General features: G+C 28.9%; 1 protein-coding gene across 1 annotated transcript; it reads right to left on the bottom strand.

The window, feature by feature from the left end:
- Nucleotides 1-124: 124 nt before the first annotated feature.
- Nucleotides 125-11,652, bottom strand: LOC113375618. The gene is made up of 2 exons (XM_026615550.1): nucleotides 11,349-11,652; nucleotides 125-441 (listed from the first exon to the last, which is right to left on the bottom strand). Exons 1-2 carry the CDS (start codon nucleotides 11,476-11,478, stop codon nucleotides 125-127), a joined length of 447 nt encoding a protein of 148 aa, XP_026471335.1. The 5' UTR covers nucleotides 11,479-11,652.
- Nucleotides 11,653-13,427: the final 1,775 nt, after the last annotated feature.

Below are 13,427 nucleotides of genomic sequence, written 5' to 3'. Positions count from 1 at the left end.
AAATAATTATATATAAGAGGATATGTTTGCGAATTAGAATGTTTCCGCTTAAAGAGCTTTGTGTTTATAAAGTGATGATACTCTAAATATTTACTATATTATTTCGCATATGTTTTTTATTTTCCTAATATGTATTGCTAAGAATGTACCATAATATTAAATTTATCTTACTTGGCAAATGATAAACGTCTCCATTAGAAAGTCGAACAACCAGCCACACTTCAGCTACACGGTGTCTTCGTCTGGTGATCTTGAGGAAGACGGAAGATCCACGCTGATCAGCACCATATATGGCGATGGAATCGGAAGATTCTTCTCTCTGTAGAATTTTTGGTGACTCTGTTGATGGAAGCTGGCTTTGCCTTATTCCAGAAACGTTTTCGGAACGGCGTCGCATGATGTGCAATAATGCCCACCATTTCTTCAAGAAGAAGTTCCAATCTGAAAAGTTGATATATATATAGATTAATATGATGGATTTGAAAAATGATAATATAAGTCACGAATTATCATATTATGCATGTCATACATAATATATCCACTTGATCGTTGAAAATTTCAAATTGAAATATGTATTTTTTGCATTCTAGCATCAGAAGCAGTGCATTTTGTTCAAATTGGTTACATTAGCATTTGTTGTTGTTAACCATTTTTTTTATTACAGAGATGTTAAGAAAAAGCTCCATAATTAAATCTTAATTTGCACACCATTACTCTGGTCTGCTCTAGTACTTCCTTTTAGTAAATCTTGTCTTACCCAATTTATTCGCCATTGTTCAACAAGTTAATCACTATGTCAGTCATATGTGTTTGACGATAAAAATTTCAAACATATATGTGTGGTTTACGCATTTTGACACTCGGTTAGAAATTGGTTAGAATTTTACCCCATGGTTGACGTAAACGATAAATTTGCATTATGTTTCGAAAGCATGGCCTATCAGGAGCAAAATCTAAAAATTTCTTGGCTTTCAAAAAAAAGTTTTAATATAGTCAGTCACATATGTCAAATAAAAAATAGTGCTTTGTCGAGAATTTTGGCAAAGAAAATTATTTCTTTGTTTATCTAATAAAGTTACCATGGTCCCTGTAAAAATTAGAACATAATTTTTAAAAATTTGTGTAGGTAGATTTCTTTTTCAACAATACAAATTCGGCTTCTCCATTGTTTGGTAGTTAGAGGTATGGGCTTCCAATCAGATAGTCCAACCCACGTTCGACGTCCGTCTCGGATAGCCGGATGTCAAGCAGAAGTGGCATCGGTTTTGACTTAAAAATATAGATAGCAGTATATTTTCAAGCAAAAACAACCCTTTCACAGCTGCATTTAAAACATTCCTAATTATTACAGAAATTATAATAATAAACTCATTAAAGTTGAGATAAGCCAACCGTTATCTTCTAATAAGCCATGTTATTGAAAAGTTATCACAACAAGGTTGTAGGACTATTAAGTTAAGATTGCTATTAATAATAATAATGAAATAAAAATGTATGACTGTAAAAACAGCTATGACTAGATCATATCGGCCCTTCTGGAGTATCTTTTAAAAGTTTTATTTAATATTAATTGTATATTTTATGTCTATGACGAATAGAAGTTCATAGAGAATGTTCAACTGTAAACAATGACTTTGACCATCTTATCAGCGATTTTGTAACAACGCGAGTTAAAAAATAGAGCAGACGTCTAGACTGGCAGTCTAAGCAATAGTTTTTTTTTCAAGACAAAAAGTTATGACAAATATGATAAGGGCATTATTGAAAGATGTACGATCATACATTTAAATGAATGCAATCATACGTTTAATTGTTATATATCTGTACATATTTTGCTCATTAATTTAGTCTAATACATTGTTTTTATACAGAGACTAGCAAACCCGACGAACTCCGTTTTGCCACCAGATGGTTTCGTGAGAAAGATGAAGATGAAAGAAATTTTTTGTTTGTTTTATATTTGAAAACGAAAAATTTTATTTTATTATACAACAGTAATGATTTTACTTCGATTACAAAAATGAAGTGTTTTTTAGTTGAACTTCTCTAAATAAATGAAAGTGAATCCGCAAATTATCCGTTTCATTGAAGTGCTTTTTGGTAAACTACATTTTTTGTTTTTTGGTCTGACGTTAACACAAATAAAGCGGATGGTTTTCCAACTTGTGAACAGGCAACGTATAACTGCCCATGTGAAAAACAATGATTTTCTAAATAATCTATTTGAAATTTATCCCGCAAACACTAAGCGATTGGCATTGCGACTTATTATTGTGAACGCAAGGCGAACTGGAAATTGCAATCGTTTGAAGTCAAACGGAAAACCAGTCGGAATCATTGGTATGTCACCAAATCGCCAGCAATTTTTGATTGAATGGTGAAACTCAGTGCGTGTACATCATATTTCTTGGCGGCAAGAATTGCTCGTTGACTTAACCAAGCATAATTCTGATAATTCTCACTAATGTCATTACTCGAATTTTTAATTACGATGCGTGAAGTTCCAGCAATTTGCATTAGGGCACGATGCCATGCACCACCAATTTGGTGGAGCTTGAGACCTTTCCAACAAATGCAAAATTGTAGAAATCGATTCGTGCATTCTGGAGTTAAATCGTCAGGAAGGAAAACCCGACTTATTTTTATATATATAGAATATAATCTATTTGAAATTATTTAAAACAATTATTGATTATTTTCATTACTCGAATATTTAATTACGATGCGTGAAGTTCCAGCAATTTGCATTAGGGCACGATGCCATGCTCAACTAATTTTCTTAGCTATAAACCCTGCGGAGCCCGAGACCTTTCCAACGAATGCAAAATTGTCGAAATCGGTTCGTGCGTTCTGGAGTTATTTCGTGAGGAAGGAAAGCCCGACTTATTTTTATATATATAGAAGATGACACAGATTCATTTTTAAAAACCAACACTAGGGTGCTCCGAATGATATGTTCTAAATGACAACTCTATATTATGTAATATTAATATATTATATTATATTAATTTTATTAATATCTTTTTAAACTTTGTAGAAATTCTTTTAGTTACTGTATAAATTTAAAAAAAAGCTGAATGATGATACACATCCCGTGTCGAAATTTATAAATAAATAGTTTTTTAATTATGTTCGACAATTGGCAACAGACATCAACATTCAAGATATGTCTCAACGTCGAACAATAAACCTAAATCTTATAAATATATATATATATATACTTGTATATATTATTGTGTACAATAATACAATAACGAATAAAACAATTATCCGTTTGACTTTGATAATTTTTCGAAGTCCAAGATTATTGCGAGAATCTGGCAGCACTACATTGGAAATTGTCCGTACAATTTAGAGTAGCAAAATGTAACAAAGAGTACACAAAAGTAGTCTTGCAATACAAAGGTAGTTACTATGATACCCATTTGATAAGCTGTAGTTAGCTATTGAAAGAGTCCTTTGTAATGAAAGTCAAATAAAGTGTTACTGTCTATTTATAATAAATCAGTGTTCAAGAAAAACCTTTTGACCTATACCTCTTCCGAAGAAAACTTATTAACCAGTATTAATATCAATTTCTACCCCATAGTTGGAAAGGTGTTGGATGAGCGGATCTACCACTTGTTCTACATATTACCTACGGTCGACGGCCTGAACCTGCATTAGAACAGAACCTACAACCCCAACCTCATTCCTATTTATGGTTAGCTGCTTTGGGATAGCAACAACTAATTCTAATTACCGACATGACCGACATATTCCATTTCCTTATAGCATTGGTGAAACAACCTACAGACCCAACCCTTAACCACCACATCAATCATTTTTCAACATATATAATGTATATAGGTCCATAGTTCAAAAAACTCGATGCAAGTACAACAAAATTTTTCACTTTTGTCAAACTATTCAGAATGAATTGAAACATCAAATAAGTAATATGCATTTTGTGGCAAAAATATAATCTTCTCCATCGAGATATTAATTATTATTAGAGTGATGTAACATTTTCTGTAATTTCATATGAAACAGATATCAGAATTAAATATACCAATTCAAAGTCCAAGAACACTTTATATTTCTTAATATTTTATCAAGAATTGCGAAAATATTAATTTCTTATAAATATAAATAAGATAAGAACAAACTGCGACCAATTTGAATACATACTCTTCTCGTAACAATATTATTCAATTTGAATGTCCGTAATAATAATTCGTACTGTTCATCAATTGTTCATATAAATATATACATTAATAATGGAATATAAAACTGATTTTTGAATATTAAAACTAGTCAAAAATACGAATTGGTTTAAAACTAGAAAAAGAAATAACTGAATGTACTATTATTAAAATACAAAATGTTAACAAGCGTAATTAACGAGAGAGTGTGGAAAACATTTTTCACGCCAAATTAATACACATTGTTCAATAATATATGTATCAATAAGAAAAATCAATAATTTAGAGTATAATTGAAGAATTCATTGCAAGTAACTAATTATGTTATAATTAATATCAATTAATTTCCGAAATCAAATTGACATTGATTTGAAAACAATAATGAATTATTGTTAGGGAAGAAAACTTTTTGCAAAATTAAAGATTGTTTTAACATAAATCCAAAATATTTGAAATTCAAGTTATCGTTTCCGCAAAAAAGTTTATTGAATAATAAATTAATTAATTTGTAAATTTTGAACCGCGATTTATCATTGACCATTTTCAATAGTTGAATGATTTGATATTGCAATCGAAAAGAAATAGCATGACCGACTTATTGAGGTTATCGTCTGATAGATTCCGGGTAGAAACACGAAATTATAATGAAAATTTAAAAAAAATACAAGTGCTAATTATGACATTTTTAGCAAAATGCGTATCATTCACGCATAGCGAGAGTATTAAAAATTATCAGTGTTCTGAGTTGCTTATCAAATAATCATGGGAATATATTTAAAAATTATACATCGATACTATTGGGTTGTTGTAATCGATGTAATTGGGTTGGTGAAAAGTAACTTCGTTTTTTATAGACTTTTTGCACGTAATTTTCGTATTATAAACAGTTACTTTAATAAATTATGCACTCGCAGTTTTGATCGAACATCTTTTATCATATTTCTGGTATTAGCATAATTCCGAAATCATAAATGTTTTGGTCGTTATTGGCAAAAGCTGATCAAAGTGCTTTTTGACAGGCTGATTTGAGGTAAAGGTTTCACCGCCTAAAAATTTTTCAGTGACTGGAGAATATGATGAATGTATCATTGGGTCCCATTCAAGCTTTATAATCTCTTGGCGATTGACCAAACTTTTGTGAGGTCTTGCGTCGTCTTGATGCAGGACTATGCCTTGTTGTGGGTTAATTCTGACCTTTTCCATTGAAGTATATCATTTAGTTCATTCAGCTAATGATATAAGGCATCCGAATTAACCGTTATGTTATCCTGAAAAAGCTGAAATATGTACAACTCCTTTAAAATCTTACCAAACATACTGCATCATCTTTTTCTGTCAAATTTCAGCTTTGCACCTGTTTTGAGTAGGTTCTTGTTTTGTTTCATGAGCAAATGCGTGTATTGTATTCCTTACATCCCATTTGAAATTCCTAGTAACAATTCGCTTCAAAACCTGATAATTTTCAAGACTTTTCAGAGGCAATCGCAGACGCCAGTGCGACGACACACGTTTTTTTCTATGAGAACCATACATTGAGTTTCGAGGAAAATCCCAGACCTTTTGAGTGGTAATAAACTGTTAAATTGGATAAATTTTAGCTCAATGAGATCTCATGTATTGTTATTCGCGGGTTTGCATCAACTAATGCCTTTCTTGCGTCTTTATCAGCTTCAACCTTACTTCTTGGACATCTTTGACATCAAAATACCAGGAATAAAATTTAGCAAACCAATTTTGGCACTGTCGTACTATTAACACGTCATTTCAGTACACATCGATCAATTTCATTTTGACTTAAACAGCATTTTTTACCTTTTCTATAGCAAAAGAGTAAAATATCTCGAAAATGCTGCTCAATTCTTTCCGTATTCAAAGTGGCACCATCCGAAAACTACTGCATGTAATCAATTAGAATTTTTTACACACAAGGCTTAAAATATAAGTTTTCAAATCATGTAATATTTCTAAGGCTTAAGTGTGATGTTAGGTTCAAAAAAATATAGTTACATTCTGGTGGTGAAAAAACGCAGTGACTTTCCGAACAACCTTATATTATTTACTTTTAAACAAGTATTTATAACATTACTTCTGGCTCTTATTAAGCCTGTCCATATTAAATGACTGAAATAAGATATTAAAAAAGTAACACAAAACATCACTATAAAATTCTAAAAATAATAATTAACAATAATAATTATTAAGTCCAATTATTTACATTTGTTAAATAACACCTTTTGTAATTTGCAAAAAAATGACAAAAAAATGCACTTTTCTGCCAATACAAAAGAAAGGGCTCAACCGATTGTCTCGCTAAACTATTCACCGCTCATCCTCATAGACTTTCATCAAATAGTTTTTAAATTTTTTAAATAGCTTCAGTTATTTTTCAGAAAATGTCAAATAAAGGTTGAATTTTTGTCTGAAATTGGTTCAGTAGTTACTGAGAAAACGTCGACGAAAATTCATTCGACGAACAACACGAAGTCGAATTAACAATATTTGTCGAAAAAATAATCTTTGCCATAGGGAAGATAAGCTAGTGGTGTATGGCATCGCGCCTCAAGCTAAATTGCTGGAACTTTCCGTACCGTAATAAAGTAATTGAGGAATATACTTTTTTAAATATATTGTTATAAATACTGTAACTTATATATGTTTGCAAAAAAGTAAATAAACAAAACTTAAACAGTCAAACTTAAAATGAAGGACATTGTGTAATATTTATAAGAATTATATAAACTTAATTGCAAACTTAAAGTTATTTATTTGAAGTCTATAAGTGAGCTACAGAACTTTAGCTATAATTAAAATGTTTTTTATATCATTCAAATTGGATGCTTATTTCTCTCAAAAACTGCCATTTTTTGCACAAGTAGTTCCGTGTCTCCGAAACGGCTGGACTTGCCTTTGCCAAAAACTAATCACCAATTTGTAATCACATCAATTACGAATTGAATGTTTTTTCGATCATTCAAATCGGATGCTCCGTTCTCTCAAAAACTCTATTTCTATTTTCTGCATTCTTTGTTCCTTGACTACAAAACGGCTGGACCTTTTGCCAAAAACTAATCAGCACATCCCCTATCAATAAAAATCGAATTTTTTAAACCATGCAAATATATATACATATATGTATATATATATACATATATATACATATATATATATATTTTAATTTTATATACATCATATATGATACGAGAAGCCCTCCTTGAAAAAATATAAAAAGTGTGTTGACAAATTTCATCAAAAGTAGTCGCACGTAATCAGAATTGTAAAATAATTGATAATTAGTACATTTTTTTAAATATATGTATATATATGCTTATTATATGTAACGCTTAATGAAGTAATTAATCGAAATTGAATAAAAACATATTTTGATTTAAATATAGCGTATTTAAAGTTGTAAAAATATCAACGAACAAAGATACTAATTTAAAAATAAATATGAGATAAGCTGTACATGCGGAAAAGATATATCTACATATCTATTACAATAAATGTATGTGCATATCGCATACAAGCAATTTAATCTGTAATTGATAAAAACCAAAAAAAAAGCTCTTACATTCAAAATATTGCTCTCTAAAATAACGAAGCAAGAAATAAACTAAAGAATAATAAATAACACTGATTCTATTTTCAACAGTTATTTTAGAAGAACAATCGTATTCAATTAAGTATAATCTACAATTTATGATAAAATATCACAAAAATATCACATTCATGGGCCAATTCTGACGTCAAATATACCAATGTTATGGCAAGGCTATGTTACACTTCGTTTTTAATATAAAATAGTAACTAGTGATGCATGGCATCGGGCCTTAAAACAAATTGTTGAAACTTCCCGTATCGTAATTAAACATTTTTAAAAGCTCAGGAAAGAAAAATTGGATTTTTTTCCAGAATTTGGAATTTTTTTGAACAATTTTGAAAACATTTGAAAAAGTTGAATATTGAAAAAATTAGTATAATTGCTTCTTTTGAAAATACTTATATTTTTTGAAAACTCAGAAAATTTTTGAAATCTGATTTTTTATTTTAAAATCTTAAAAATTTTGAAATTTCTTGAAAGTTTTTGATACCCATTTTGTCGGTTGATCCAGACTGTCCAAAATATCTGATTTTCGACCGCAAAATGGCAATTGTTTAAACTTTTTTTCTAGATCACTGAAACCGCTGGACCTGTCATTGCAAAAATTCAATCAATTTTTCAATATGTCAATACAAGTGGAATGTTTTTCAAATCATTCAAATCGAATGCTTTGTTCTCTCACAAACTTAATTCTCATTTTCTGCACTTTTTGCCTCGTATCATCGAAACAGCTGAACCAACTGATGCCAAAAACCAATCAGCACATCTGCTTATGAATATGAATCGAATGTTTTTTTAATAATTCAAATCGGATGCTTTTTTGACGTTTGTGCGTTTTCTTAGGCTTTATATCTGAAACGTCTAACTGCACAGCAACCACATAGCATGTTGACAGGTTTCAGTACCATTTTATATGAAAAACGCAGCGTAACATAGCCTTTTCTTGACATAGGTCTAGTTTACGGCAGAATTGGCCCATAAAAATACGAAGCAATTCGCGTGAACAAAAGTTGGTCATAATTCAAAGAAATTGCTCGCTTGCTTAATATTTCAATTCAGTTTAGAGAAAGGTTAAAAAGAATATATATATTGTAAACTTATAATTAGGGTTAATTTCGTGAGAAACATAATTATAGATATGTGTATGTGAGTATGTAACATCATGAATTTAACCCAAAATAAAAGACAAAAAATCTGTTACACATACTTATTCAAAATTTGGACTCATTCGATTCAGAATGGCTTGAAACGTCGAGAAAATATAAAATTGGCGAATCGAATTTTTTTTATGAAAACGGGGAGTTAAAACTATTTGTGAACTATTTTAATTGATTACGTTTGTGACTGTATAATATTATACAAAATAGCCTAATGATCAGATTGTAAAATATTATTATAAAAATCGTAACATTAAAAATTTGTTTTTATATAAACAATTTGCGTTGTCTTACTAGTGTATAAATATTTGGAAATCCAAAGAGCGATGAAATGTTTTCCAAAATGTTGAATAAATTTTTAAACGAGTTGATGCTTATTATGTTATAAAAAATATTTTAAAATATTTAGCATATTTCAATACAGAACAATCAGAACATCCGGATTAATTGTAATATAAAAACCACTGAAACCAATAACTAATGAAATGAAATATTCTGATGTCATTATCCAAGTATTATATCATTTTAAAACATTCATTAACCTACGCAATACTATCGGCGAAAGTCAGCTTCATTTTACATACATTTTAAGGTGATAAGGTATCTGAGAATATATTAATTAATCAATTTAAAAATATATTCATTATTTTCAGATAGCACGAGACACTGATATTGGAATCGCGCATCTGTGCTGTGCGATTGATTCGACACGAATTCAATGTTTTGATTAAAACGGTTGTAAATTGAAATGTAAATATTTTCGATTCTATTTTCAACCAATGGAACACATTTGTAAAATATTATAATAGCGATTATTATTTAATGGTTTATACTCATTTTTCACAAATGTATGTTTAGAATTCCATTCTAAACCTATCGTTTTTTATTTATTCAATTTTAAAATCTAAAGTGTAGTAAATAAAGCTATTTAAATAAATATTTTTTCTTGCAAGTTTTCTGCTTTCTAGATATATATCAAAATGACTTAAAATTGAGTGATTAAACATATATATAGAAGCAAAGAAAATTATATTTAAATTATATTCATATACAAAAAATGAACATTCTAATTAAAAAACAAATTTAAGGTAACTGATCATTTTAGTCCAAAATATATATGAAATTAGTAACAATTTGTGTACAGTATCTAGTTAGAAAAGAGCCCGTTAAAGCATAAACTATTTAGAAAGTGTACTTTATATTAAAATACAGCTAATTATATATTTGTTATTAGAGTAGCATTTTTTAAATTAAAATAATAAATCTTCGAAAACTGAAGTTTTAAAACATGCCTGAGGTTTTATTGCGATAAAATAATTATATTATTACACAAAAATTATATTTGAGTTGGCAAAAATTGATTTTATTATCTAACTCTATTAGATCATTCAAACTGATTAAATTTTATTCTTCTTAATTTTATTTTTATTTTATATGAATATTTTTAAACATTGGATATTAAACTGCATACATTGAATTATCAATTTATTAAACATGAGCCCATCACATTCAAAATGTTAAATGAAATTAAAGTACAATAAAAGAGCTTTCAGTGACAATTATGTATTTAAATACGATGTGTAAAAGACCTCATAAAAACTCTTATAATATAATAATGAATACACAAATAATATAATAACCATTATTTATAATAAAAATCAAGACAAATTATTAGGTGATATTTCTACACCTATTTGCTATTTTATTACTATGACAAGCAAGAACCTATTAATTATCAAAAAAACTTATTATTGTTTATATTTTATATCAGTATAAAATTATAAATTAAACTGCGATGTAATCACGATGTTATAAATAGCGAGTATTTTAGCAAAGAGTCATTTGTTTTTTTAATAATATTCTAAAGAAACCAAAATTTTCTATCATTTTATGACATCGAACAATATCCCAGAGTTGACCCCGGCCGTGAACCCACGATGATGAGCAGTCAAAATAAAACTCGAAAACGTTAGCTAATATTGTATGAAATCAATGTAATAAAATAAATAGTTGCACGTGTAATAAAATTAGTAGAATGAATATGCAATTTTATAAAATGATTGATAACAATAATAGCATTGTTAATAGTTTTATTATGTGGAAGCAATTTTTAATGAATTGTCATAATACTTTTTTACTACTGATTAAGCCCAAGAAAAAGCTTCAATCCTTATATTTATTGTTCAAGGAAAAGAATAATAATGACCAAAATTTTGGGACATTGAAGTTAGTACATTTAGATTATCGCGCATCTATTTCCTTATAGCAGTTTCAAAAAGAATCTTCAACCCTTACTGACTATTCAAGATTCACGAGATGATAACATTTTACCGATTTACACATTTGGATTATAAAAATAAACACATCATTAATTGCATGCATTTCAAAAGTAAAATTATGGATTACCTGGATTTGTATAATGTCCATTCTTTCGTCCGCGTTGCTCCCTAAATAAGTAAACGTAACCGACCAGTCCGCAAACAATGATAGTCAACGGCTGCAACAACCACGTAATAATATCCACTTCGATCTGCATTCCGTGTAACAGTTATTCAATATAACAGTCAATATAAATTGTTCAATAATATTTTTTCTAAAATCACCATTAATAAATCACATTAGTTAATAAATAACAGTTTGTCATTAAATGGATAGGATATATTAACCGGCGCGTTATTAAGGCACACGTGCTAGACGACAGCCGACCATGGCAGCGTCGACTTTCGAACTGACGAACTGATGCGATATCTGCAACGAGAGCATTTTGAAGTTTATTAAAAAATTCAAATCGGACGCTTACAGATAACTGGATGATATATATATATATATATATATATATATATATATATATATATATATATATATATATATATATATATATACGAGTATGTATATTATGTATATATATATTTGCAAAATCAGTTTTGCCGCCTTAGATTCCAATCCCCGAAAAAGTAAACGAATGAAATCAATTATCCGGCTGCTTATCTGTCAGTTCTTACACCTTGTTATTTTGATCGTTTCAATGAAATATCCTTTTCATTAAATTATTGTTATGTTGAAATTGATTATAATGATTATTTACTTACCGTGGGTCAAGTTATAGTAATCGCAAAAACGGGTCCGACAATAGTTTCAGAGGTTTCCGAACATTTTGGCCTTATTATTAGAAAAAATGGATGTATATGTTTGTATGTGTGCAGATACAAATTTTCGCCGACGATTTTGGAAACACGGATCAATTGATTTGAACAATTCAAAAAACATAGGTATTGATGGGGAGACGTACTGATTAGATTTTGGCAAAAGCAGGTCCAGTCGTTTTGAAGATACGGAGCAAAAAATGCTAAAAATATTAATCCAGTTTTTGAGATAATGGAACGTCGGATTTGAATGATTGAAAAAACATTATATTGACGAAACGAAGAACTGGCTAAATTTTTCAAAACTTTGCTGGAACTCGGTGCGGCAAGTTCCAGCAATTTGCCAATTTGCCTTCAATCATGTAAGAGATCTTAAAATAAATGTTTGGGTCAAGTTTTCTGTAAAATTAATAAGACTTAGTACATATTTCAAAATTTTCACGAGTTTGTCTCGCCCGTGACCATGCTTTCTCACTTTTATCTTTTCAGCAAATAATTACTCATTTTAACTTTTTGCGTATTTATATTTTAATTGGGGCACGCATATATAACAAAAGCAAAGTATTTAAGAATATTTATACACTTGATGTTTCTTGAACATTGAAGCAATAACTATACAATAAGTACTTAGACATAACAATGAACAATAAATACTTGAAAACAAGTATTCTTATTTTATAAAATAAGTTGTTTTGCTGCAAATTTCAATATAATATTATCTTACAATTACGAATTTTTCATTATGCTTAATTTTGTCTATATTTGGGCAAAAATATTAAATTTTTACTTAGAAAACAAGCAAAAAAATATTTTTTTAATTAAGAACAGCTATAATAAAATTCATAATAGATATAAATGTAATCATTGATCATTAATTAATAGGTCGAGAAAAAAACTTTCTGCGAAAGTGTCGAAAAGAAATTTTTCTTTAATATTTCCGAATAAGTAATATATAATTCAATACATATTCAAAAAAAATAATGATGATGATTATTGAATGATAAAATAGTTTTTTTTGTCTATTGGATTGCATGAACTTTTAAGTCTGTCACTAGTATGAGAACTATATTTAGGCAATGTAGATAATCTATTTCTGTTGATGTATAATTAGTTTTGTATTCAGTAGAATTTTTACGATTATTATAGACGATATATAGAAGTAGTTTGACTACAAATGATCCGACCGTATATTAGAACATAATATAGATAGTATTGTTATTGAAAAGCATTAAAATTTCCTAAAGTTTTCAATTAAGAATTAAATAACTTATTACCTTGTAACTTTTACCAGCACTTGACAATTTTTACGATTAATATCGACATAGACAAACGTCCCCCGGCT

The sequence above is a fragment of the Ctenocephalides felis genome, unplaced genomic scaffold (assembly GCF_003426905.1).
Source record: "Ctenocephalides felis isolate EL2017-DRISC unplaced genomic scaffold, ASM342690v1 CF-g0.4_SCAFFOLD_01886, whole genome shotgun sequence".
NCBI lineage: Eukaryota > Metazoa > Arthropoda > Insecta > Siphonaptera > Pulicidae > Ctenocephalides > Ctenocephalides felis.
This window is presented reverse-complemented; position numbering and strand designations above follow the sequence as displayed.

Bases quoted from the DNA above. Each gene is read 5' to 3' on its own strand.
- LOC113375618 (XM_026615550.1), bottom strand. From the start codon at position 11,478: ATGCAGATCGAAGTGGATATTATTACGTGGTTGTTGCAGCCGTTGACT. The intron at 442-11,348 runs GTAATCCATAAT...TCAACTTTTCAG, and splicing joins TGGACATTATACAAATCCAG to ATTGGAACTTCTTCTTGAAG.